Source organism: Hyperoodon ampullatus, assembly GCF_949752795.1.
Source record: "Hyperoodon ampullatus genome assembly, chromosome: 2".
NCBI classification, from domain to species: domain Eukaryota; kingdom Metazoa; phylum Chordata; class Mammalia; order Artiodactyla; family Ziphiidae; genus Hyperoodon; species Hyperoodon ampullatus.
In genome coordinates, this window is record NC_136915.1 from 1057560 (window position 1) to 1083911 (window position 26352).

The 26352-nt window shown below is 59.2% G+C and overlaps 2 protein-coding genes across 6 annotated transcripts in view; one reads left to right on the forward strand and one right to left on the reverse strand.

Annotated features, from left to right (window-relative positions):
* Positions 1-17378, forward strand: part of PRKCZ (protein kinase C zeta) — a gene marked incomplete at its 5' end in the record, with an annotated part of 100422 nt that extends 83044 nt beyond the window's left edge. The window contains 8 exons of one of the 3 annotated variants that reach the window (XM_079696899.1): positions 9390-9476; positions 10921-11056; positions 11241-11328; positions 12312-12431; positions 13120-13199; positions 13608-13697; positions 16727-16842; positions 16991-17378. In XM_079696899.1, the coding sequence (XP_079553025.1) occupies positions 9390-9476; positions 10921-11056; positions 11241-11328; positions 12312-12431; positions 13120-13199; positions 13608-13697; positions 16727-16842; positions 16991-17078 (805 nt within the window). In that variant the 3' untranslated portion in view covers positions 17079-17378. The remainder of the gene's footprint in view (positions 1-9389; positions 9477-10920; positions 11057-11240; positions 11329-12311; positions 12432-13119; positions 13200-13607; positions 13698-16726; positions 16843-16990) is intronic. The other 2 variants (XM_079696900.1, XM_079696901.1) reach the window with 2 other exon arrangements.
* A 1719-nt stretch (positions 17379-19097) lies between these two features.
* FAAP20 (FA core complex associated protein 20) lies at positions 19098-25352 on the reverse strand (the record flags this gene model as incomplete). Of its 3 annotated transcripts, none has more annotated exons than XM_079697375.1 (4): positions 19098-19876; positions 24018-24304; positions 24391-24532; positions 25133-25352. In XM_079697375.1, the coding sequence occupies 4 exons, from the start codon at positions 25216-25218 to the stop codon at positions 19873-19875; spliced, it is 519 nt and encodes a 172-aa protein (XP_079553501.1). In that variant the 3' UTR covers positions 19098-19872. The 3 variants fall into 3 exon arrangements, with proteins under 3 accessions (XP_079553501.1, XP_079553499.1, XP_079553500.1); XM_079697373.1 differs by lacking the exon at positions 19098-19876 and adding an exon at positions 20140-20288; XM_079697374.1 differs by lacking the exons at positions 19098-19876; positions 25133-25352 and adding exons at positions 20140-20288; positions 24782-24843.
* Positions 25353-26352: the final 1000 nt, after the last annotated feature.

Below are 26352 nucleotides of genomic sequence, written 5' to 3' on the forward strand. Positions count from 1 at the left end.
CCCACCTCAGGGGCTGGTGGCTGTGGGTCCGTCAGTTAAACGTTTACAGCCAGGAAGGCCCCGGGGAACTGTGAATGATGTGAGCTCCGGCTGAAAGGGCCTTTCTTCTTGGGGGTGCTGGGCCTTGGAACAAACGGACGGAACCTCGTGTCTGAGCCCGCGAGGACATAGGACCAGCAGCTGCCCCGCCCCACGTTGGGCGGCTGTCAGCACCACCCCCGCTGCTGCTGGTGAATGAGGAGCAAGGCCACTGGAGTCGGGAACTGGGAGGCTGGGTGGGCAGGGTGGCGGCGGGGACGTGGCTGGGAAGAGCGTGCGGGCCACCTCGACTCTTCCCGTGGGCTCCTCGCCGAGCCACCGCCCCGAGGGGCTGCCGTGGTGCCAGGAGCCGGCGGAGCCCTTGCAGCGCCACCAAACACAGCAGACACCTGCTCCACTCCGGAGCTGCGCCCGCGGGCCGCCACCAGCAAACATCTGGTAAATAAGACGCAGTTTCTCACAAGCAGTTATCAGAAGGGGGTCTCTGGATGGGAAGAAAATAAGCATTTCTTTTTCTCCCCAAATCCAGTAGTGCGACCGGCTCTGCCGTGTTCCGTGTTCACTCGTGGACGTGGAATCCCGGACATGACGGTCGCCATTAATGTCGCCACGTGTATACACAGGGTACAGAACACCACATGTGTACAAATGTATGCAGATGGTGCAGTGGGGGATATTTTTAATTTTTTTATTAATGTATTTATGTATTTATTTGTGGCTGCACTGGGTCTTCGTTGCTGCACACGGACTTTCCCTAGTTGTGGCGAGCGGAGGCTACTCTTCGTTGTGGTGCGCGGGCTTCTCATTGCGGTGGCTTCTCTTGTTGTGGAGCACGGGCTCTAGGCGGGCGGGCCTCAGTAGTTGTGGCACGTGGGCTCAGTAGTTGTGGCTCGTGGACTCTAGAGCCCAGGCTCAGTAGTTGTGGTGCATGGGCTTACTTGCTCCGCGGCATGTGGGATCTTCCCGGACCTGGGCTTGAACCCATGACCCCTGCATTGGCAGGCGGATTCCTAACCACTGCGCCACCAGGGAAGTCCCACAGTGGCGTTTTAGTGTAAAATAAACATCTGTGTTACGGAGAAGCCACTGTTCATATCCACACAGCCCATCTTTTCTAAACAATAGCCAAAATTAACTACGAAATGGCCAAAACAGGAGAAACTGCTTCAGTTTAAGCTATTGTGGGGAAAATGGGTGATCAAGAGATGGTAGCTGAAAATCTATTTCTCCCTCCCCCAACCCCCCACGTTAGATTGTAGTTTGGGGACCTTTTTCTCGCTTCTGCGCCATCTCAGATCACAGATGAGCAAGCCACCAGTAAAATATTTACGGTCAACTTGCTGTTCTAAAATAAAACCTTTTAACCATTGGCCCAGTTGGTTATCTGTGTTCATCTACGGACGCGGATGCTTCTTACCCTTTAAAGAAGAACAAAGCGGCTGTGCCTTGTTTGCAGCGCCCGCTTAGACGCTAAACTCAGTTCTTCCTGGCTTCCGGTGGCTTCAAGATGTGAAATGCCTTCTGTGTTAGGCTTTGTAAATCGCACCTGAGGACTTACCTGCAGCTCTGGAGAGACCTCAGCCTGGACGGGGTCCCGGGGCCCCATACAGGGGAGCCACAGCACACACGTGCACCCTGGGAACGCCGTCAAGGTGGGGTGGGGTGGGGTGGGGTGGGGGAAGAACCCACGAGGGACGGTCGCACGGGTGTGTCCCAGGGGAGGCAGCTGTGCCGGGGAAGGATGAGGAAGGGCTTGAAGGTGGGACAGCTTCCGAAAGCACCACGATCCTCAGCCGGGGACGCAGGACCTGCTGGGCGAGGAGGCCTGAGGGAGGCGAGGACGGTGAGTTTGCCCAATGCCAGGGAGCGCGTGGCAGGACTGACAAACGCTTGGCGCTGCTGGGGCGGCAGGTGGGGTCCGACGTGGAGAGCTGGGGGCGCGGCGCGAGCACGTGTCCAGTGGGCGGTGTGGACATGGGGCTGGGAAGCGGGAGCCGAGGGGGAGCCGGGGCCACGTGTGTTGTCACCACGGTGAGAAGCAGGCGGGCCTGCGGTGAGCAGACCTCCACCCGCTCCTGATGGAGGGTCAGGCAGATCCGGTTCCCGGGGCCCCTGGTGGTGGTCACGGGACACCTGTGACCGCTGCGTGAGGGTGCGCCCCGGGGCCGTGCCCGCGGCAGGAATCATCCGCGACCTTGAGGGGCAGGCGCTCCCTCCTTGGGAACGTGAGTCACTGTGCTTTCCAAAGGCAGTGAATTTGTTCCAGTCCTAATTGAAACCCGGAATAGAAAGCACGGCGCTGAGTGACACAGGGCGTGGGTGGAGCCACGTCAGCCTCTGTTCTCCACCTGGATCCCCTGCATCCCCTAAAATGGTCCACATGCAGCCCTGACCCCTCAGGCTGCCAGGCAGGACCCCTCGGGCTAGACCGCCCGGCACGAGGGCGCACGTGGGGAGAAGGGACCCCCCACTGGAAGTGAGTAGAGACTCACTGGAACGCTCGGGGGTTTCAGGGCTTCGCTGTGCTTTTCCGTCATGTGGGTAGACCGCGCTCTCTCTGGAAACACTGTGGTAGCTGTTGCGGGTCACCCCACAGCCCCGGACAGTGAGGGACCCTTGGGGCGTGGCCTCTGTCCGCCTAGCCCGGGGGCCTGAGTCCTCCTGCCGCTGTGCCCACACACACAGCCTTCATGGAGTGTGATTCCTTCTTTCTTCCTAATCTGGAGGCGCCTGGCTGCTTTCAGAGCAGGGCAGGTGGGTGGCAGGGACGTGTTATTACCGTGTGCTTGGGGACAGACGTGCAGGGGCGTGGGACATGCTCTCCATGAGCTGGCGTCCTTGGACCATCCCGTTAGGGTGCGGAGACTCCGGTGCCCCATGCAGCCACTGCCTGACTGAGGTGACGTCCTGTCCAGCTGCACGCCTCCTCTGGACAGGGCCTTGCTAGAGCCGGGCATGGGGGCTCCTTTCGTCGAAGTAACTGTCAGGACCAGACCTGAAATTGTGCTTTTGCCAACTATTAAATGACATCAGAAACCACGTAAAAGGGTAGCTCCTTTTTAAAAAAAAAGATGCAATTTTAAAATGCAGGAAAGTGAAAGGAGGAAGTAACTTTTGTGCATACTCCCTGGTCTTATCACTGACACTTATTTTTTTTTTTTTATTAATGTTGAGCCTTCTTTTATTTATTTTTATTTTTTGGCTGTGTTGGGTCTTCGTTTCTGTGCGAGGGTTTTCCTTCTCTAGTTGTGGCAAACGGGGGCCACTCTTCATTGCGGTGAGCAGGCCTCTCGCTGTCATGGCCTCTCTTGTTGGCGGAGCACAGGCTCTAGACGCGCAGGCTCAGCAGTTGTGGCTCACAGGCCTAGTTGCTCCGCGGCACGTGGGATCTTCCCAGACCAGAGCTCGAACCCGTGTCCCCTGCATTGGCAGGCAGATTCTCAGCCACTGCGCCACCAGGGAGGCCCTCATTGACACGTTTTGCTGCTTGTTTTTCCTTTTTGCTCTTTATTTCTCCATGTGGACTTTGGAATCAACGTGTCCAGCTCAGAAAGGAAGGCGGGCATCCTTAGGACGCAGGCGCTTCCTGCTCAGTCGTGTGGTTTCCCTTTTCACCTGCTCTTGCGGGAGATCTTAAAGGTTTTCTTCACGCAGAGTTTTCAGTTCCTCGCTTAATTTTTGTCCTGAGTGTTTCTCTCTTCTGTTTCTACTAGAAGCGAGGTCTTTTCTTCCATGAAAGCAACAGCAACGTAATGTGGTTTCTGCACATTGATTTCGGGCCCTTTGCCTCACGATTCTCTTTCTCCAGTAAATCTCAGGTGGTTTTCTTGGATTTCCAGATGTGCAGTGATAACATCTGCAGACGATGCTGCCACCCCCTCCTTCCCGATTCGGGCCCCTGTTCATTTCTATCTCTAATGACATCAGCCAGTACCTACCGCATTTGGGGACTGGTGGTGGTGGGCAAACCTGTCCCCTTCCTGACCCCAAGGGGACGCGTCTGGTGTTGGCACGGAAAGCCCAGCGCCAGCTGCTGTGGGCCAGCGGGGTGTCAGGAACACAGAGCCAGACCACGCTGGCATTCCAGTCAAATGTGTTGGCGTTTGCTACAGCAAGGGGCCCAGGGGCATTGGGGGAGGGAGGGAGCAGCAGGGACCAGGGTTTCCACCTGCATCCATCTCCCTGAGCTCTGGGTCCACAGGGGCCCCGTCTGACAAGGCTGGAGGCTAAGGAGGTACTGCCTCTGTCTGGCTCTTGGGAACAGGATCACCCCCTATGGACTCCTGGACCCCATCACCCCATCTCCCCCAGAGCCTCAGAAACGCAGCTCAAAGACTCCCAGACCCAGCAGTGGGGAGGTTACAGACATGCCAGTAACTGGCATGGAGTTACAGTTTGTCTGAAGGAAGTTTACACCTCTTTTTATTTTATTGTCAAGAAAGAATATGGAATTTTTCCAGAGGTCTTCTCACCATTTATGGAGGTGATTGTTATGATCTTTACTCCTCGGGGCCTCCTAAAATGATGAATTGTATCATTATAACATATTTCCCAGGGTTGAACTCTCCTTGAATTCCTGGGGAAACGCATGCCTGGTCTTAGTGTACAGTTTTGTTAATGTGCTTTTGAATTCAGTTTTCTGATCTTATTTAGGAGTTTTTCATTGATGTTTTCTGATCCATCTGTAGTTCCCCTTATACAATCTTTATTGGATTTTTTCATTTTCCTTATTTTTTTACTCTCTGGAACATTCTAAATCTCATTGAAATGACCTCTTGGAAGGATTCGCTGAATCTGCTGGGGCCTAGGGTGTTTCAGAGGGCAGCTTCCCTCTCTCCACCACCCAATTGTGTTTGCTGTGATTTTTATATTTTTTAGGTGTGCCATCCTCACGCCGGTCCTTCTGTAGCTGCTTCGCTGTTTGGGTCTCTCCTCCTTTGCTCGATTTCATCATGAGGCATGACTCCCGAGTGTGGGAAGGGCTGGGGTTCACGTTCCGCGCGTCCTTCACGTGTGGAGCACAGGCGCTTGAGCCAGGCTTAGCCAGGTCCTCTTGCCCTCGAACGCAGCCGGGTGCTTGGTGGTGTGTCTGTCCCGCACTCGTCGTCCACGGGGAGATGGAGACAAGCTGTTCATCCCCCCCCACCCCACCCCAGAGGAGGCTTTTCTGGGCCTGGAGCTGCCAGCTCCCCTGTTCTGTTGGCAGCTGTCCTGGAGCCGTGGGCTCTGCCTGGTTTGCATGCCCACCGTGATTGCTGTGAGCATCCTGAGTCAGGGTGTTGGTTCTGACCACGTCTGTCCTGGGCTTGCCCTGCGTGTCTGGTTTGTGTTTTCTTTCGGGAATGAGCCTGGTCTCTCCTGAGATGCTCCCTTTGGCCCTCAGCCTCCTTTCCTGTCTGTCGTCCATTGTCGGGAGCCCAGGTGCTTGTCTGCTTCCTCTCTTCCTTTCTTCTGTCCCTGAGCTCCCCTGGGGGGCAGCCGCCCCTGTGATGGGGGGTCGGTAACTGGAGGTGGGGCTCCAGGCTTCGGTTCTGGATTCATCCAAATCACCTGGTATCAGATCTTATTAGACAGTAACTGTGTGATCCTGGGAAAGTTATTTCACCTCCCAGTGCCTCAGTGTCCCCGTCTGTAAAATAGGGAAACTCCTAGAACCTACCGCACGGTTCTCAGGTTAAGTTTTATACACAGATGTGCTTGGAACAGTGCCTGACATTTTGTGAGGGCCGTAAAAGCTGCTGTTCTTGTTATTTTTTACACCAGCAGTCGACACTTTTTTTCAAAAGACCAGATAGTAAGTATTTTCACCTTTGAGGGCCACATGGTCTCTGTGGCAGCTACCCACTGGGGTTCAGACAAAGACTGTTCCGATAAAGTTTTATTGACAGACACGGGTGGGGGGCCAGATGCAGCCAGCTGCTGGTGTCCATGTGGCATTACGTCTTGATCTCAGCACATTGTCCCATGCCATCTGTGTCCCCTCTGAGCGAGGTACGGGGCTGGTGGTTTTTTTTTTTTTTTTTTTTTTTTTGCGGTACGCGGGCCTCTCACTGTTGTGGCCTCTCCCATTGCGGAGCACAGGCTCCGGACGCGCAGGCTCAGCGGCCATGGCTCACGGGCCCAGCCGCTCTGCAGCATGTGGGATCTTCCCGGACCAGGGCATGAACCCGTGTCCCCTGCATCGGCAGGCAGACTCTCAACCACTGCGCCACCAGGGAAGCCCCGGTGGTTTTTTTTATATATATATAAATTTGTTTGTTTATTTTTGGCTGCATTGGGTCTTCGTTGCTGCACGCAGGCTTTCTCTAGTTGCGGCGAGCGGGGGCTACTCTTCATTGCGGTGCACGGGCTTCTCATTGCAGTGGCTTCTCTTTTTGCGGAACACGGGCTCTAGGTGCACGGGCTTCAGTAGTTGTGGCACACAGGCTCAGTAGTTGTGGCACGTGGGCTCGGTAGTTGTGGCGCATGCGGCACGTGGAATCTTACCGGACCAGGGCTTGAACCGACGTCCCCTGCATTGGCAGGCGGATTCTTAACCACTGCACCACCAGGGAAGCCCAGGGCTGGTGTTTTATCCCGTGGGGGCTGTGGGGAGGTAGGGGCCTGGCCTGACTCAGCCCCGAGCTGAGGAGAGCATCTCCCATGCAGACGGGCCCACGGTCCCCTCTTCCCCTGCCCCCGGCACCCTCAGCCATCGGACAGGCCCCGCATCCCAGGTTTTCCTCGGGTGATGGGGGTCAGGCAGGTAGGGCCGGCCTCTGGCCTCTGCTCCTGCCCTGGTCCCAGCCTGTGAGTTGACTGTGGTGTTTACCCCCCTTTCTGTCTCCAGCTCTTGATGAATCCTGTTTTGTGAGGCTTTACTATATTTTGCACATTTTGTTAAGTACCGAGGAAACGTAAGCTGCTGTCTCGGCCCCAGGGGTGGCTTCTTTCCCATCCTGGCATCACACACGTGCCAACTCTGCCTGCGCCATGGCAGAGCCCCGGGCGTGAAGCCCAGAGACGGCCTTCAGCTGCACTTGGCCATGGACATCGGGGCGTTTTGTCATAGCAGCCAGCTCATCTGAGTCACACAAAGCATTGTCATCAGAGTGAATCAGCCCCTGACGGCTCTGGTGGGTTTTTGCTCTAAAGAAATGTTGAAAGTAGTACACCTGAAACTAACACAACATTGTAAATCCAGTATACTCCTGTAAAAATTAAAAAGGAAAAAGAAAAAGTGAAATGTTGGAAGCAGTAGTAAGATTTATTTGTAGAACGAGCAAAATCTTTAGATATACAGTTGCTTTAAGAAAAAAAAAACATCCTGCTCTGTTCTTGTAGCTGATCAGTTTCACAAATTAAATAAATTCCTTGATCGGCAAGTTACCTGAGACCCAGGGCCCCAGGTAGCAGCCACAGACCAGCTGAACGTGTCCCCGCGTCCACGCGTAGAGATGTGGCTTCTCTTGAAACTCCCTTGACGGGCTTTCCCCTGGATACAGAAAGGAAACTACCATTGCTGCTTCTTCTCTGGGTTCTTAAATGTCCCCTTAAATCTCTTCGGCTCCCAAGCCATCGTGCTGGTGTCTGTCTCTAGCATTGGCGTATTTCTTTCTTTTCTCTGGAATGGCGTTGCTTTCTGTCCCTGTGTGGGCGGCCACATCCGTTTCCTGGGGAGCACCCACGTTGGGGTGAACACACCTCCTGGGGCTGCACGATTCCGGGTCCTGGTGGCAAATACCGTCCTGTGCTTTGATGTCACAGAGTTGTTAGTAAATTGTTTTTTTTTTAAAACCGTGCGGGCTTAGGCCTCTCCCCAGGGGTCGAGGGCCCGCAGATCACTTCCCTCAGGGTAGCTGCCAGGATTAGACGTGCACACGTGCTGGAAGAGTGCCCGACGGTCAGCGGGGGCTGCGCTGCTGTCGTTTGTCTTTGCTGTTCGTAGCGGGTCGGCGAGCTTTTTCCGTCTCTCACCTCTGTTGTAGTGTGAAAGCAGCCACAGGCAAAATGTGCGTGAGTACAATCTGTCTGCAAAACGGGCGGACCCGTGTCAGGGCCAGGGCTCCTGGACCCTTCCTGAGAGCATCCTTTGGAGGCGGGGGAGCTGCCCTGCCCCCACAGAGGAGCTGGCTTTTCTCCAGGATGACAGGGAAGGCTCTGGCTACCCACCCAGTGCTCAGGCTTTTGTCTCCATTTCTGCTATTTATGTATTTAGGAGTTGTTTCTAGTCTAAACATGTAATCAGAGACTTGGAAGGCGATTTGCAGCTCGTTCACTTGCCCCGTGTTAAAGGACGTCATCACTGAATCAGGGGTGCAGACAGGCTGGGGGGCCGGCGGGTTTGCTCCCCTGCCTCTGCTCCCAACTCTCCAGAAGCGCCCCAGAGGAGCCGTTGACCTAAAAATCCACAGGCTGCCCTCAGCAGGGTATTTCTGGAAAATCGTGTGTGAATTTAATTTTGAAAATGGAACCTTATTAAATGCGAGAAGGATCTTATCAGAAAAGAAACCACATGGTAAATGGTAAATTGTTTGGAGACTTGAAGGGCCCTGCCTGCATCCAGAGGACGGATCTGTCAATCACAGGGATCCTCCTGCCGGCGGCCCTGCTGCCCCCAGCACCCCTCCGGAGGGCAGCTGGCATCGCCAACTCCCTGTGGCCAGGTCAGCGAGCCTGACCCTCCCCCTTGGGACCTGCTGTTCAGGGAGGGTCCCGCCCACTCCTTCCCCTCCTGGCTGCCCAGCCCACTGGCAATCTTGTGGCCTCTGCCTCAGGCCCTCCTGGCCAGCGCACCTGTGCTCTCACCTGGCACCTCCTCCCCCTCCACCTGCCCGTCCCCCCTCCCTGGGGTGCATCCAGACAGCAGCCAGAGGGTCATTCGCATCACCTGGTTTGTGCACCTGCCCTTCTGGCTTCTCCTGCCGAGCCGGGCCCCTTGGCCTACAGGGTGGTCCCTCAGCTCTCTGCCCTCCCCCGTGGCCCCTCCCCATCCCCCCACCACCCGGGCTTCTGCTCCCTGGGGAGGCCTTCTGCGGCCACCCAGCCACATAGTGCCCTCCCTGCCCCAGTGGGCCTCCGGCCACCAGCCCTGCATTATTTTTACCTTTTTTAACCAAAGGCAGGCCTGGCACCCCTGGGAGAACAAATAACTGTGTTGGATGCAGCGAGTGGTGAACAAGAGTTTCTCTCCTGAGTTTTACTGCATCGGGGTCAGAGCTGAGCGGCTTCCCTCTGACCCCAGAGCGGGGCGGGCAGCCCCAGTCACCGCCTTCCCTGGGCCTCTCAGGAGGGTGACTGGCCAGAGAGGGGGACCCCTGGGGGTCCTGGCCGCGCTTGTGACCCTGGCCTCCCCGCCATGTGTCCCGCAGGTTGTTCCTGGTCATCGAGTACGTCAACGGGGGTGACCTCATGTTCCACATGCAGAGGCAGAGGAAGCTGCCCGAGGAGCACGCCAGGTGGGTGCAGCCGGGGGCCGGGGGGAAACCTGGGGGGTCGGGAGGAGGGAAGGGGCACAGGGGGTCACTGCCGCCTGCCAGGGGCCAGGCCGGAGCCGGGAGGGTCCTGGGAGTGGCCGACCCCCCCGGAGCGCTGCGTGTGCGATGGCGCTGTGCTTTTCCCCTGCTTCTGAAATGGGGTGAACGCCCCGACTATCAGCTTAGCCGCCTGGACGGCAAGGCCGCTCCCCGCCATCTGCACGGATGTACAGCAGGGGCTTGCCTGGAAGAGGAAGACAACCTCCGTTTCTTTTTAAATGACTCTCAGGGACACTGACCCCATCCCCGCCGGGCAGCCTTGGCCTCACGGGCGGGTGGGGCGTTTATTTCCACCCCGTACGTAGCTCTTTCCTGTTTTCCATAGTTTTCTCTTTTCCTCATTTCCTCACTGGAAAATAATTCCACGCGGCGTCATGAGTCACCGTAGGTCCTTTCTGGGGGGAGGCGGGTGGGCAGTCGAGAGCAGCGGGCCCCACACGCTCACGTCCTCTTTTTCTAATTGTGGTAAAATACACATAATGTAAAATTACTGTCTCAGTGCATTTATTTATAAGTGCACGGCTCAGTGGCGTTAAGCACATTCATGGTGTTGTACAACCATCACCACCGTCATCTCCAGAACTTTCTCATCTTCCCAAACTGACGCTCTGGCCCCCATGAGACACTCACTCCCCACCCCTCCCCCAGCCCCGGCCGCCACCCTCCTACTTTCTGTCTCTGTGAATCGCCTCCAGGGACCTCGTAGAAGCGGGATCACGTAGGATGTGTCCTTTTGTGCCTGGCTTATTTCACTCAGCAGAGTGGCCTCAAGGTCCACCCACGCTGGAGCAGGTGTCAGAACCTCCTCCCTTTTTAAGGCTGAATATTACTGCATTGTGTGAATGGACCACATTTTGTTTATCCATCTGACAATGGACACTTGTGTTGCTTCTGTGTTTTAGCTACAGTGAATAGTGCTGCTGTGAACATGGGGGTACAAATACCCATTCGAGTCCCTGTTTTCAATTCTTTTGGATATATACGCAGAAGTGGTATTGCTGGGTCACATGGTAATTCTAATTTTTAATTTTTTTGAGGAACCTCCATACTGTTTTCCACAGCAGCTGCACCATTTTACATTCCCACCAGCAGTGCACAAGGGTTCCAGTTTCTCCACATCCTCACCAGCACTTGTTCTTTTCTGTCTGGGGGGTTTGGATAGTGGCTGTCCTGGTGGGCGCGAGGTAATGTCTCACGGTGGGTTTGGTTTGCGTCTCCCTGACCACTAGCACGCCGCGTGCCTTGCCCTGTCCTGTCGGCCCCTGCGCTCTTCAGCCGAGGATACGGGACGTCTGTCTGCTTGGGCCCCCGTCCCGGTTCCAGGTTGGGTTCTCCCTGCTGATGACGGGTGTCACCCCCTCCCCAGGTTCTACGCTGCTGAGATTTGTATCGCGCTCAACTTCCTGCACGAGAGGGGGATTATTTATCGGGACCTGAAGCTGGACAACGTTCTCCTCGACGCGGATGGCCACATCAAGCTGACGGACTACGGCATGTGCAAGGTGGGCGCCCGGCCCACTGCCCCCGCCTGCCTCCCGGGGTCCCGGGCAACCCAGCGCCCGCTCAGTCTCGTCCTGGCTGCCGGGCTCCAGCCGCCCCCACGTCCCGGTCCTCTGTTGGTTCTCTCACTGGCGGGGGTGTGTCCGGCGGGCCCCTTCCTCCTGGTAACTGGCTTTGTCCCTGCAGGAAGGCCTGGGCCCCGGCGACACGACGAGCACTTTCTGCGGGACCCCGAACTACATCGCCCCGGAAATCCTGCGGGGAGAGGAGTACGGTGAGCGGGGGCGGGGCGCTAGGGCGCTGGGCTCAGCGGAGGCGCGATAGCACCACCCGAGCCCTGGGAGTCTCCTCTCCCTGGGGACTCGGCCTCGGAGCAGAGAGGGGGGTGGGCCTGCCTGGGGCCAACCCTGCCGGGGGTCCCAACCAGGGGCTCTGGGGCCCTGGCCCAGCAGCCTGGGAGAGGGGTCTTCCTAACCGTTACACTAAAACGCACACCCTTACCTCGTCCCGGCCCCAGGTCACTAACTGGCCTCAGTCCCCAGCTGTTGTCCTCTGTGTCCACCTGAGTGTCCCCTGGCGAGGTCACTGGATAGGATCCCTCTGGTCAAGGAGCCTGAAGGGCTTGGGAAGGAGAAGACAAAGCAAAGACAGAGCCGAGGCGGGTGTCCCGAGTCAGTGGGTGCCGCCAGCCGGAGGGGGTTCCCCAGAGCCACTAGAGCCACGCACAGCCCCCGTGGACACTGGAGCTTGTCCACCCCTTCCTTGGCTTCTGCTGTTTTCACATCACAAATATACCATCAAATATTTCCACACATTTTCCTTGCTGTTAAAGGGGGGGGGGGTAGGCAGGGTGGGCAGGTTCTCGCACCCTCAGATACCTGGGCACCCAGGAGGCTGATAGGATTGAAGTCACTTAGTAGCCAGAGAAGGACAGACGGCAGCTGTGGACCAGAGCAGGGAGTCTAGAACCTGGCCCGGGACGGGGACCCCGTGTGTGATGGAGGTGGACAGCTGCAGACACTGGGAACAGCTGGCCATCCGTGGACTGCCTCGATGTGAAGACAGCTTTGCAGCTCATAAGGGGGAGCTGAGCGTCCCGGGGACAGTGGACAGAGGGGAGGCCAGGCTGCCTGGGAGATGCTGGGGACACGCATCCTTAGCTGTGGTCCAGGAAAAGCAAACTGTCGTGACTGTCGCCCCGTGACGGGACAGCACAACCGGAGAGGCCCGGCCTGACAGGCCTGCACTCTCCCCCAGGGTTCAGCGTGGACTGGTGGGCGCTGGGCGTCCTGATGTTCGAGATGATGGCTGGCCGCTCCCCCTTCGACATCATCACCGACAACCCCGACATGAACACGGAGGACTACCTTTTCCAAGGTGCGCGGGCTGTGCGTCCAGCTGCCTCCACACCCTGCGGGTTTTCCCCTTTCAGAGGTGCAGGTCCCCAGGCTGGTCCCCGCGGCTGCCACAGACTCGGTGGGGCCACACGTCCACGACCGGCTCTCAGGGAGCAAAGCCCGGGCCGTGGGTGTGGGAACGGCCGTGGCTGGGGGGACACGGCACTTTCACACCCACGGGTAAGAGAATCTGTCCTGATTTAGCCCAAACCCCTTTCCGCCTATGCCAGGTGTGCACATCAGAGTCCCGGGCAGCGGCTGTGCTCAGCCACAGTGCTGCCCCCTTCCAGCCACGGCGCCTCGCCATCTTGGCCCCGGGCCAGAATTGACAGCCCCGGGATGCTGGGGCTCAGGGCTGAGGCTGTCCCCAAGGTGCCCTCTGGCACCCGTGGACGTGGGGACGCAGGGCCAGCTGAGCCTCCGTTGGTTCATACGTGATTGTGAGCACATGTGACCGTGGGCACTAGGGCCCTTTGAGGCCTCGAGACCCTGCTGGGGTGTAGGATGGGGCCCAGGGCACCACGAGTGCCCCGAGCCTCCTGCTCAGAAGGGTTCCCAGCGCCCTGCAGGCTGCCGGCTCCCTGGCTGCTGGGCAGAGCTGACGTGGCGGGCGGGGGCCAGGCACAGAGAAGGAACAGGCTCTCACCTCCCGGTCCTGGTCGTTGCAGTCATCCTGGAGAAGCCCATCCGGATCCCCCGGTTCCTCTCGGTCAAGGCCTCCCACGTGTTGAAAGGATTTTTAAACAAGGTACGCTCGTGGCCACTGTGGCAGCCGAGCCAGCCATGGCTGCGGCCCTTTCTCAGTTACTGGGGCCACGGCTCCACCAGCTGGTTGGCATTTTTAGTGTCGGGTGTGGGTGTGACTCTCTGCGTCCTTCCTTGAACGTCCTATGGATGCTTGTTCACGCTTGACAAAATGTAACAACGAGAAATGATGCCAAAGGGGAAATTCCCGGAGGAGCTTAACCTGTTGGGAGGAAGCGTTTCTAAATGAAGGGAACGTCTGGCCTTCACCTGGGTGCTGGGCCGGCTGGGGGTGGTCTGCTAAAGGTCTCGTAAGTCCTGGGGAGGGCAGGCCCGTCCCCCTGCTGGGCACGGGAATCAGGGGCTGCCTTGCTCTGTGCTGACTTGTCCTCATTTGAACTCTGACCCCCAGGACCCTAAGGAGAGGCTCGGCTGCCGGCCGCAGACTGGATTTTCCGACATCAAGTCTCACGCTTTCTTCCGTAGTATAGACTGGGACCTGGTAAAGCAGCGCGGAATCTGATACCGCCCCCCGCCCCGTGTGGTGGGCGGCCCTCGACGGGGGTGGGATGGACGGAAATGGGTGGGGAGCCATCTGGAAACTCAACGAAGAACAAGGAGAGGGCCTGACAAGTCCCTGGGGGCAGGGGCTGCTTCTTCAAGGTCCTGGGAGCAGCCTTGCCTGGGCGTCCATGCCATGCCGGGGGTCCCGTGGCGGGGTGCCTGGTCTGTGACCGCTGCCATCCGCCTGAGTTGATTCAGCTCCCAGACGTCTCCACTTGGCCGGCTAGCTAGTTCCAATAGGACATCCCAGTGCACCGTGGCCCCTCCCCCTGCAGTGGACCTTGACCCACCCAGTCCTCAGGGACTCACCCTCCAGGGCCTGGACCTTCTCCCACCCCCACTGCAGCCACCTGGGTCTGAGCCACCCTCATCCGGGCTGGTCCCCTGCTTCCCGCCTGGCCCCTAGCAGCAGCGGCCTCCTCCGCTGGGGCTTCGTGATCCCCTCGACGCCCGACATACCGGGTCCACTCCTGCCCCTCCCCGACCTCCACCCCCCCTCCCCTCTTTCAGGCCATTTCCTCAGAACCGGAGCCGCCACCCCTCACCCCTGTCCTCTTCCAGCCTCCTCTTTCCCATTGCGCCAAAGGGCTAAGCGGTGGGGTGCACAGGACATCACTTGGGTGGCACCGTTCTCGTCCACTGTTTGTTGTTTTTGTTTGTTATTTTTTTTATTTGGTTGCGATGGGTCTTAGTTGCGGGGGTGGGCTCCTTAGTTGTGGCTTGCCAGCTCCTTAGTTGCAGCTCATGGGGTCCTTAGTTGTGGCATGCGAACTCTTAGTTGCGGCATGCGTGTGGGATCTAGTTCCCTGACCAGGGATCAAACCTGGGGCCCCCGCACTGGGAGGGCGGAGTCTTATCAACAGCACCAGCAGGGAAGTCCCTCGTCCACTGCTTTTGACTGAGGGAAGAGGAGGTGACAGTGTGTGGGACACTCCGGGGGGGGGGTGCCACGTACTGAGGCAGCCTTGGCCCCCAGAGCAGGGACGGGGGTAGGGGGTGGGCTCAGAGGACCCCAGGCCAGCAACCAGCTGTGCTTGCCTCGTGGTCTGTTCTGATTCTTGCTATTTAAATCTTTTTAAAGCAGCCTGAGACCTGAGGTAGGGAAAATCGTGTAAGAAATGCCCCTTTTTCACTTTTTACCAGAATGTATTTCATACATACAGAAGAATATGGAAACTTGCACGAGAGAAAGTCAGGGTCCCCGTAACGGTGCCCAGGGTGTGGCCCAACCCTACCAGCTGCTGGGGCCTGTGATTGCAGTGTGTACACGGGTGTGCAGACGCATGCATGCACACAGACACTGGTGACCCCGCTCTGCCTGCGGGTCAGCCCGTTCCCTCTGCTCCTGCATCCCCTGGGTGACAGAGACAGGCATTCCTCTGCCCAGTGGCCTGGCTATGGATGCTGCTGGGGCCCTGGCAGGTGTGCTGGCCTCAGCCCTGACACTGGGGCATTACTGGGAAGAATTCGTCTGTTTCTGTGACATCCTCATTTCATGCACCAGCTTCGCCAGCAGAGCCTGCGTTCGTCCTTCCCAAGTCCCCAGAACTTATGGAACTTGTTTCAACATTCCAGGCCCAGTTTATTTCTCTTGCTATAACTGGAGTTCCTGATGGCTCTGGGTCCCACAGTGCAAAGAGCGGGTGTGAGCTGAGGTGGGCTGGGGGCTTATTTTTGACTCGGCTGTCGCTCTGGCCTTGGGACAGTTCCACATCTTGGACGGGGTCCCGTGGAGGCCCCACCCAGGTGGAGGTTTCCAGGCTCAGTGCTCACGCAGACCCTCCAAGGGAAGGGGGCGGCCAGTCCTGAAAGGCTTGGGTCATCCTTTTCCTGAATCAAGCTGCTCCGGGCCTTGAGAGCTGAGGGGTCCGGGCTGGAGGGCTGGCTGCTGGCTCACACGTGGCTGGTGTGGGTGGGAGCAGACCCCACGGGGCAGGACCTTATCTCTCACTTATGGCTCGATCTGAGTTCTTAGGAGCGCGCCTGGCCCAGCACAGGTGCGCAGCGCACACCTGGGCGGGTTATGTCACCGAGTGTGTGAACGTGGGGCCGCTCCATCCTCGCCGTCCTCGTCCTCACTGTGAGCGGTGCCCCGCCCCAGCGCGCGACTCACCCTCTCCAGGCATGAGCGTGTCTCATCCTCCTAGATGTCGAGTAGGAAGCAGAGTCTGGGTCCTGAGACGCCCCATTTCCCGCCTGACAAGCGTTTTACTGCCGTGCATCCCGTTGGGGTTAGAAATACATAGAGGGCTTCCCTGGTGGTGCAGTGGTTAAGAATCCGCCTGCCAATGCAGGGGACACGGGTTCAAGCCCTGGTCCGGGAAGATCCACCATGACTACTGAGCCCACGTGCCACAACTACTGAAGCCCATGCTCCGCAGCAAGAGAAGCCACCGCAATGAGAAGCCCGCGCACCGCAACGAGGAGTAGCCCCCACTCGCCACAACTAGGGAGAAAGCCCGCGCACAGCAACGAAGACCCAATGCAGCCAAAAATAAATTTACATTAAAAAAAACATAGAAATGGCCACTTAAGGCTTTTTTGAGAGAAGAGGTTCCGGTGTGGGCAGGGGTGTCCCTGCCAGGTTCCAGCTCCCTTTATGACCTGGGTTCCCAGATTAAGAAAGGAAGAAACTTCCCCAAACCAGCCTCCTTTGGTTTAAGTGGTGGGGCTGCCGAGGGGGGCACAGACCCCAGATGGCGCGGGATCCCACGTGGGTGGTCGGACCTTGTGCTCCATCCCAGGTACGTCCTGTGCGGCCTGCGCTGCCGGCATTTTTCAGCTCAAGTAGGGTTTTTATGACTTAGGAAAATTTTCCTGCTGGACTTTAAGAGAAAAACAGTGGGTCTTTAAACATGAGGCATATTTAGGGGCGGTGTCTTCTGTTCGATTCCGTGGTTTGTGTTTGTGTAAACTCCAAGCGGGCGCCAAGCCGGCGCGTGGGTCTGACCGCGTGTCTTCTTGCAGCTGGGGAAGAAGCAGGCCCTGCCGCCCTTCCAGCCGCAGATAACGGACGACTACGGCCTGGACAACTTCGACACGCAGTTCACCAGCGAGCCGGTGCAGCTGACCCCGGACGACGAGTAAGACCTGCCGGACGCGCGGGGCGTCCTGAGCTGCGGGGGCGTGGATGTGGGCGGGTCTCACGTGGGGGGCGGGGGCGGGGCGTCCCGAGCCGCGGGCCGGGGTCTCACGGGGGCCCGTCGAGCCTGCCCTGTCCGGTACCCACAGGGACGTCCTCAAGAGGATCGACCAGTCGGAGTTCGAAGGGTTTGAATACACCCACCCGCTGCTCCTGTCCGCCGAGGAGTCCGCGTGAGGCGTCCGCGTGAGGCGCCGCGTTCTCGTCGTGGACGCGGGCAGACGGTGCGGGCCTGTCCCCGATCACCGCGCATGCATGCCGGGCTGGGCGCTGGCGGCCCGGGCAGAACAGCCCCTCCATCCGGCCCGCGGCCGCCAGCACCAGAGGAACTTGCTTCTTGTGCCTGCGCCGCGGAGGCCGCGGTGCTCGTGTCCGAGGGAGAAAGTGTCCCCGACCTCGAAGGTGCACACTTTCCACAGAAACAGAACTGACCTGCTCCGCCGGGAGAGTTAGCCTGTAACGTCCTGAGGAATAAAGTGTCCCGATGATGTTGAAGCTTCCCTCTGATGCCTTTTTTTCGCGGGTGGCACCCGCCCGGCGTCGCAGGCACGGCCCCACCCAGAGGCGGCGCGGGCCGGGGACGGGAGCTAAGTGCCTGCGGGGATCCACTGCAATGGAGCATTTTTACAAATTCGGAACATTTTCTAAATCCTGGTAAGTTCCTGTTGTTAATATTTAACAAGTATTTTCATACCGAGCATGTCAGTAGCCCCTGTGGTCTGACGCCCAGGCCCCCCCTTCACCAGGTGGGCACCGCTGGTCCCGACCCAGGCATTAGACTGACCAGGAAAATTGGATCATAGAGGTTCTAAAACACGGCTCACCAAAGCACCCGTAGACCAAAAAACAAAAAAAAAATTGAAAACTAAATCCGCACAAAATGTATTTCTGGAAACACTAAGCAGTGCCTACATGATGTCTCGTGTTATGTATCAGATTTTTGGAAAATATTTTTGTCAGGAATAATGACGCTCAGAATTAGAAATTTTAAAAAGATATATGTATGATGGGTCCTAGCCTTAAAGTGAAACAATACATCTAGAATACCCTCCCACATGCATCTCTGGGCACGGCTCACCCACCACTTCCCATAATCTGCAAAGGGGGCACGTGTCACTCGGCCACCCCCTTAAGTGAAAAGCCAAACCCAAGGTTTTCTAGAAAGAGGTAAATCGTGGGTTTGTAAGTCCCTGACATGTCAGGTGTGGCTCAGGCACAGGCAGAGTGTGTGTGGGGGGGGGCAGGGGCCTTGTCCACCCTCGGGGACAGCAGTCCCCGGGTGTCCCACATCGCCACACCCCCCTAGGCCTTGCTCCTCTCCGTGTGTCTGCGGCCTCGGGCGGATCACGGTAAGAAAAGGATAACAGAAGCCGCTGCCTCACCGTGGCCCTCCGCAGACACGCCAGCCTCCCCAGGCCCCTGGCCCCGGTGGCAGTGTCCATGGAACGTGTAGACTTGTTCCAACCAGCCCCCCAGTTGTGATCAGAAGGACCCACCTCCAGAGACGGAAATGAGGGACCACAGAACTTAGAGCTGCCTGGGCCTGAGGGGCGTGGCAGCCCTGCAGTGATGTCATCCCGGAGCCGCATGTGAGGGCTGCGAGGTCGCCCGGGGAGGGAGACCCCGCTGTGCCCAGGACAGGGTCACAGACAGCCTCAGGAGCCCCCTTCCTCCCAACAGGGGCCACGCATCTGTTCAAACTTAAGGCATTTCTATCAAGGTTGCGGTGTCGCCAAACAGCTTCCCGGCCACCAGCGCGGTTGCTCGTGTACAAGACACGTGCGTGACCTGTGCTCCTGGTGAGGGGAGATTTTGTGCACAGTCACTTGTTTTTATAAACTAAAGAAGGTGAAGGGTGTGCTGAGGTGGGGTTTGGAAACAAGTCATTAACGTTTTCCAGAGGCTCCAGTCTCAATACGGTGTGTCCTTTTGATACGGTTCTTGGAAACTGTAAAGAGGTGAACGCGTCCCTATGGTTTTGTACAGTGAATGGCGGTGCACGTGGCCTTGGCTTTCCTTCTGCAGGGGGGGTGCCCGCCAAGGCCACACCCACTCGTGTCTTGCACATTATTAAAGACGTTAATGACAGTGCGTGCTGTTGTCACTTTCATTAAAAGTAGGCGTCTCCAGGAGCAAAGGCTTCTGAAGCCATTTTTTAAAAACAGATTTTATTTTTCAGAGCAGTTTTAGGTTCGCAGCAAAAGCGAGGGTAAGGTACAGAGAGTTCCCATGTGCACCACCACCGCCCGCCGCCTCCCTCTCCCAGCATCCCCGGAGAGGCTGCATTTGCTACAAAGGAAGAACCTGCTCTGCTGCATCACCTGGCAGCGGTACAGTCTGTGGGTTTGAACCCAGGCTTGATACGTGTATTGCGTATCCACCCTTGTCGTTCAGAGTATTTTCCTAAAACTCCTCTGTGCTCTGCCTGTTTGCGCCCCCTCCCCACTGACCCCTGGCGACCACTGATCTTTTCACCGTCTCCATGGCTTTTGCCTGTCCCTGAATGTCCTAGAGTTGGAATCACACAACGTGTAGCCTTTTCACGTTGGTGTCTTTCACTGAGAAATGTGCACTGAGGCTTCCTCTGTGTCTTTTCATGGCTCCTCTGAAGCCCTTTTTGAAAGGAAAATACCAACTTCTGGGAGTTAACCTTAGACTTCCACATCCTACCCCCTCCCTCCTGCCGGTGCCGCAGCCGCTGTGGCTGTGCTGGAGGCGAGGCTCTTCCAGAACCTGTGGGCCAACAGCACCGGAAGGAAAACTACCCGCACACGCCCTCTGGCCCTGCTTCCTGTGGGCACAGAGGGCACGAACAAGACGCGGCTCACACGAGATGTCGGCAGGCGGGCCCGGCCCCTCCCCGTGACTCCCGACTTGAGGGGAGCTGCTCTGAACCCCCGCGGGTGATGACAGGCACCGGTGACAGTGTCCTCCTTGCCGGCGGTAACCTACAGCTGCAGAAGGAGCAGCTTCACCTGGGGGTTAAAACACAGTCATGAAATGTGAGCCGAGTCAGAGGGGTGAGCAAAGCGGCCGTTCTTGTGCCAACTTGGGTACAAATACCCGAACTGCTGGTGACACGGTGTCTGTCACCTGCCTGGGGCCGCTCTGTCTGCTGAGTGGCCCTGTCCACTTCAGTCATCACGCTGCTCAGCATCAGCCAAAAAGGAAAAAGGACCCAATGTTTTGGCCTCAACACAAAGAGATGGGACATGAACACCTCACACTGACACGCTTTAATACACAGCTTTGGGGGATTCAGAGCAGAGTGGAGGTGGCCCAGCCGGTGGAGGGGAAGCCGTGGGCCGGGCTGCTCACCACACCGCGTTGTCTGTGCTCTCTGCCAGGCACTGGGCCAGGTGGCTCTCAATGTCCAGCTGGGTCAGCCTGCGAGGAGAGGAGAGGGCAGGGAGGGCGCCCTGGCCAGAGCACGCATCACCCGCTTTCACGCCCTTCCTGGGTGCTTACCACGCACCAAAGAGTAGCTGGAGAGAAACTGGGGACGGTGCCCTCGGCTGGCAGAAGCAAGGAGGGGGCCCCCCAACCAGAAAGGGCCTTTCCAAACCCTGCTCCTGGGTCCAAGGTCCCCAGGGCGCCCAAAAGGCTTGTTGGATGCCCATTCCCAGGCTCACCTGGCACCTGCGTCTGAGACTGGGGCACCCCGTGTCGGAAAGCCCCGAGTAAAGGGCGTGGGCAAGACACGGGGCCCCCCAGGTGGAGGGCGGGGTCCCCACCCCCCATGGCGGGGGCTCTATCTCATCAGTCAGACAAACCCACCAGGTGTGTCCACACCAACAAACGCCCCGTGCGTCCCTTCCCTCCTTCGAAAACTACCCGCTTGGCAACCAGAAAAGAAAAGGCGTGAGCGCTGGTGCCCAGGAGGGTGGTCACTACGAAGGTGGGTGTGCGCCTCAGACCTGAGAATTTGTCTTCTTCACTCAGGGACTCGGCCCCTCTGGGGAAGAGGACTTAGTGGGGCTCCGAGGCCCACGGGTCAGCCCCTCGGCATTGGGTGGGGGAGGGGAGAGTGGACGCTGGTCACAGCAGGCGCCTCCCTCACCTCGTCTGATGCCATCAAGGAGGAAAGGCCGGGAATGGCTGTCCCCTGCGTGCTGGTGGCCCATGGACGATCAGCTTGCAGCCACAGTGCCCAGAGGGCGGCAGAGCCAGGCATTCGGCAGACCAAGCTGGTCACCTGGCCAGAGTAGACAGGCCCTTCCCCGCACCACTACGTCCCGGCGCCAAGCTCGGCGAGCCCGAGGGCCACGGCCTCTCCCCCGATGCAGCCCACGGCGGCCCCTGCTGCTCGCGGGAGCCCCTGCCAGTCCGGGTGGGCTTCTGCTCCCTCCTGGGGATTTGAGGCCCCCGGTCGGTGCCTCCTCGAGTCCCGAGAGGCCCCGTGGCCCATCCTGGGAAGCAGCCCCTCCACGTGCCTTCTCCGAGGCCACCAGAAGACCCTAAGATCTGGACCAGGTCACCTCGTCCGGGGGCTGCCCGGCACTGTCCCTCGGGGGGGGCACAGTCTGGGATTCCCTCACCCCCCCAACAGGTGGCGGGTCCACCTTGCACACTGAGCTTCTGCCTCTGTCTCCCACTCGTGCCCGGTGCGTGGACGGGAGGCCCAGCACAGGAGGGGGCTCTGCTCCGACCCTCCAGGGGCCTCGGAGCGCGTGAGACCCCACGGGCTGGCCTGGGTCTCATCACGCGGACACGGTGCCTGTCTGGTTTCTCATCCTCACGTCAGGTGGCGGGTGGGAGCCAATCTCCCGAACCAGCCCCGAGCTCACAGACCCAGAGGGGCTTTCACACACAAGCGGTACATGACGACCCTCAGGTCAGAGAAGAAGCTCAGAGAACAAACGGTTCTGAGTGACCCGGAAAGCACGAGGCTCCGAGAAAGACAAGCAGCGTCTCACTACTGCCTGTGGCGCCCAGGCCGCCCACACCTCCTGCGGCCCAGCAGCCCATCCCTCTGCTCCGAGGGGTGGCAGGGCTTCCATCTCTGCCCAAAAACAGTCCCCACGATCACTGAAAGCAAGCGTGGGACAGTCCCGTTTCTGTCCCCTAACAGCCTGACCTGTCCCCTTACCCCAGGGGTGGGGGGGTGCTTTCCACTGTCACCCTGCAGGCTCGGGGTGTGGCCCGGCAAGGGCCCCCTCTCTCCTTCTTAATCAAAGGGAAGAACATGCTAGAAGCATTCCAGACACACGCGGAGGCCTGGACCCAACCGCCTGACACCTACTCTGCAATCCCGAGGCATCCTGCCCAGCCTCAATCTAACTGCTTAAAGAGCTCAGACTGAAACTTTCTTTCTAATGTATCTAGGAGTCCTTTTTTAGACTGTGTAGAAAAACAAGTAATCCGAGAATAAAAGCCACCCCTAGAGGGGCTGGGCTGCACGTCTGCTGCCAAGAAGACGAATTTCCCTCCAGGGCTCTGAAGGTACTTCCGTCCCTGGGTTTCTCTCGACGGGTACAAATCAAGAGGACTTCGTATTTTAAAAAGCATTCATGGCTTCATCAAGACTGGTAGGCGGGGTTGGGGGGGACGACTTCCCTGGTGGCACAGTGGTTAAGAATCCTCCTTCCAATGCTGGGGACGCGGGTTCGAGCCCTGGTCGGGGAACTACGATCCCACATGCCACCAGGCAACTAAGCCCGCGTGCTGCAACAAAAAATCCCACGTGCTGCAACTAAGACCCGATGGGCCAAAAATAAATAAATAAATGTTAAAAAAAAACTGGTGAGGGAGCTGGTGTTTGCAGCCCACAACTGTCCTGAAGCATCAGTACAGGCAAGAGACATGTTCGGTGAGCCACGGGGTCTGGGAAAAATTCTCCAGCGCTACAAGGAGCACGGGCATCTCAGCGCGGCGCCACACCCGCACCCCCGCCATGCCAGGCCTGTGCCGGCCGGGGGGGCCTCGCCCACAGGCCCCCCTGGGGACAGCCACCTCCTCGCCCTCACTTCCCCCACCCCGAGCCGTCCAGGCCCCCAAAAGCTTGGCTCCAGTGAAGTGTTGCCACTGGAGGAGCCTGGATATTTGACTGCAGACCTGCGCAGTTTTGTGCCACACATTTTGATCACTGGTTTGATGACTTCTGTTTGTCATCAGCTGCTAGTTATACAAGCCACTCCCTTCACCCCCCAGGGCTGGTTTTACTTCTGGAAAACCAGAGACAAGGCACGGAACTGAACCCACTCTCCAGGCCACAGGACACGCAGCACACGTCCAGCTACAGAAACCGGCCATCCACCCCCTTCATCCAACCAAGCTCCTTCCCGCCGTCCTGACCCCCATGACCCCCACACCTGTGTCCTCGGCTTTGTGACACGTGGCCCACGAGCTGGGCAGTTGGGACTGCTTAGCAAAGTCCAATCCCATCACCCTTACTTTTAAAAAGGTATAAAAAATACGTTAGTCTTTTTTTTGTGTGTGTGGTACGCGGGCCTCTCACTGTTGTGGCCTCTCCCGTTGCGGAGCACAGGCTCCGGACGCGCAGGCCCAGCAGCCATGGCTCACGGGCCCAGCCGCTCCGGATCCTCCCAGACCGGGGCACGAACCCGTACCCCCTGCATCGGCAGGTGGACTCTCAACCACTGCGCCACCAGGGAGGCCCACGTTAGTCTTTTAAAAAGAAAAAAGTATCTCTGGACACAGAAATGAAGTCTTGTTTTTAAAACTGGCAATCCACCCCACGGGGGAAGGTGCCCGAGGAGCTGTAACAGAAAATTGCTCAGTGACCCACAGCCTGGACTGGCTCTGGAGGCAGTCCACCTGGGGATGCCAGTCACCACCAGGTTCCCGGATGTCAGGGTGGACCCGGTTAGAGCCAGAGCCTCCCTGCCCTCATGCTGCAGAGTCCCAGGGGCCCCATCCAGGAGACTGCAGCCTGTCAGCAGGGCCCCAGGCCGGTGGACCAGCAAGTAGACTCCCAGACCTGCACCCCTGTGCCCTCTGGCTGATCAGCACCGTCTCTGCGCTTTGCCAACTTTTTCTGTGTGAAATATCACTTTAGAATGCCAAAGTGGCGCTCAGTTACCCTAGCCTTCTGAAACTGCCTGTGGTTTCCAAACAGGGAAAGGGCCACTGGGTGGCAGCAGAGGGGCCACTCACCTGGGGGCGAAGTCGGCCTGGCACATGGGGCAGCTCTGCAGTGTCGGCGACCCCTCCACGGACGGCTGCTCCTCGACGCTGGAGGTCCCGCGGGGCTCGGGCGCGGGGTGTCGTTGGGGGGACCAGGCGGAGGACCCCGTGCGCCCCAGGGCCTCGCGGAGCACTCGGTCGGAGTGGCTCGGGTCCCCGCCTCGCCGCGGGGCCGGCGGGAAGGGCGTCCAGGAGAAGGTCTCAGTTCCCACGGTGAAGCTTTCCGGGGGCGCGCGCCCAGGGCTGCGCCTGGGCTCCTACAAGACGCGGTCGTCGGACCGCGCCCTCCCCGCCCCGCCCCAGCCCGAGACCCGGAGCCACGCGGGGACCACTGCACACGTACCTGGCCGGGGAACGCGGGCAGCGGCGGCAGCTCGCCGTCCACGTTCAGGTCCGCACTCGCGACGCGCAGCAGCTCAGCCCACGGCCGCGCACACTCGCCGCCGTCCGGAGGGGAACCGGGGGGGTTGCTCGGGCACCTGGGGCTGCGGGGCGGTGAGAACTCAGCCGGCGGGGAGGGCACAGGAGGGAGGACTCAGCGGGGGCGGACAGGTGTGCAGCTCGGCGTGGGAAGGTGAGAATTCCGCGGGTGGCGGTCGGGTGGGAAGAGCTGAGGGGGCGGGGCAGGACCGAGGCGGGCTCGGGGAAGCACGTGGGGACGTGACACCCGGCCACTGCTCGGCCGGGGACACTAGGCTCCCCATTCGCCCCGCTGCCCCCAGCCCCGGCCTCACCGGACCCCCGAGGGCGGCCTCCGCCGGCTCAGGCTCAGCTTCGACCTCCGTGCCGCCTCCATCCGCCCGGAGCCCGCGCGTCCGGCGGAAATGAGCGGCCCGCGCGCCGGCCCCCGCCCCCAGCACAGACCCCGCCCCCGGCACAGACACCGCCCCGGGCACTCCCGGCGCGCCGGGACGGAACCCGACTCAGGACCCCTCCTCAATCCCCGCACGGCCAGACGTGAGCTGTGGACCCCAACTCCCACCCCCACGTGGGCGCTTGACCCGACCCTGGGGACCCCACGACCTGCTCCGCAGGCCATGAGGTGACCTCTCCTTTGTGGCACTATCGGAGGGTGGTGTCCTGACCTTTGGGGAGACGGAGGCCAGGGTTCCTCCCTCCACCGCGGAGGCGTCACTGAGGTCGCGAGGCTGCCTTGCCCTGAGGGAGTCATTTTCCAGCTGAGCCGGGGGATGCCGCCCTCACCCCTCAGGCCTCGGGTCTGCAGCGGCTTCTAGGAGGAGGAACTGCGCGGGAAGACAGCTGGGGGTCCTGGCGTCCCCACCCGCCGCTTCCAGGCCTGATCTAGCTCTGCCACCTCCCTCTGCATCGGCAGCCCTGAGCCTGGGTGTCCAGCTCTGACGACCCGGGCGATCCTTCCCCGTTTCCTTACAAAAGGGAGGAGCTTAGTTTCCTTAATTAAGAAATAGAGGGACTTCCCTGGTGGTCCAACGGTTAAGACTCCGCGCTCCCAATGTGGGGGGCGGGGCCTGGGTTCGATCCCTGGTCAGGGAACTAGAGCCCGCGTGCCGCAACTAAGACCCGGTGCAGCCAAATAAGTAAATAAATAAAAAGCAATGTTGGACGACCAAGTGCAGGGCCCGGAGTCCTGGGCCAGGTGCGGGGGCCTGGAGGTGGAGGGCCTTTGAGGGGGCTTCTGTGACACCCCGGGCGCCAGGCACTCTCGTCCAGTGACCTTGCAATCCGCCACGTGGTGGCAGCAGACGCCCAGGCACCCTCGGCCACTCCTGCCGGTGCAGAGTTTGTGCCCTGGGGGCCCCAGGATGGGACTGAGGTGTGCAGGACGTGCTGGGTGGTGGGCGGTTCCCAGACACGGCGCCACTGGCTCTGGCTTCAGCCTCCGCTGCTTCAGAGCCTCTCCTGGAAGTGTCACCGCGCCTCTGAGCGCCAGCCGTGGGGACTTCCAGGAGGAACGCCAGGCCTCCCTAAGGCAGACGGGGCCCCAGCAGGCCTCGACGGCCGGCGCGTGCCCGGCTCTCGGGCCGTTCTGGGAAGCCGCATGGGGACGTCTGTGTGAGCAGCTGCTCCACCCCAGCAGGGCTCTGGGAACTGAGCCCTGGGGTCTTCAGCGTCCCGGCCTCTGCCTATACAGACCTCACACAGCCGACTCCCCAGCCCAAGACAGGCAGCTTGAGGCAGGAGCAGGGAGGGTCTCAGGTGGACCCAGGTGCCCCGAGGAGGTGCAGGCCCCGGTGGCTGTCAGGGCCTGGCTGAGCCTGGCTCTGACCTTCAGAACAGGGGGTGGGGGGCACTCATGCTCCTTTGGCCTTAACCACGCCAATGGGCC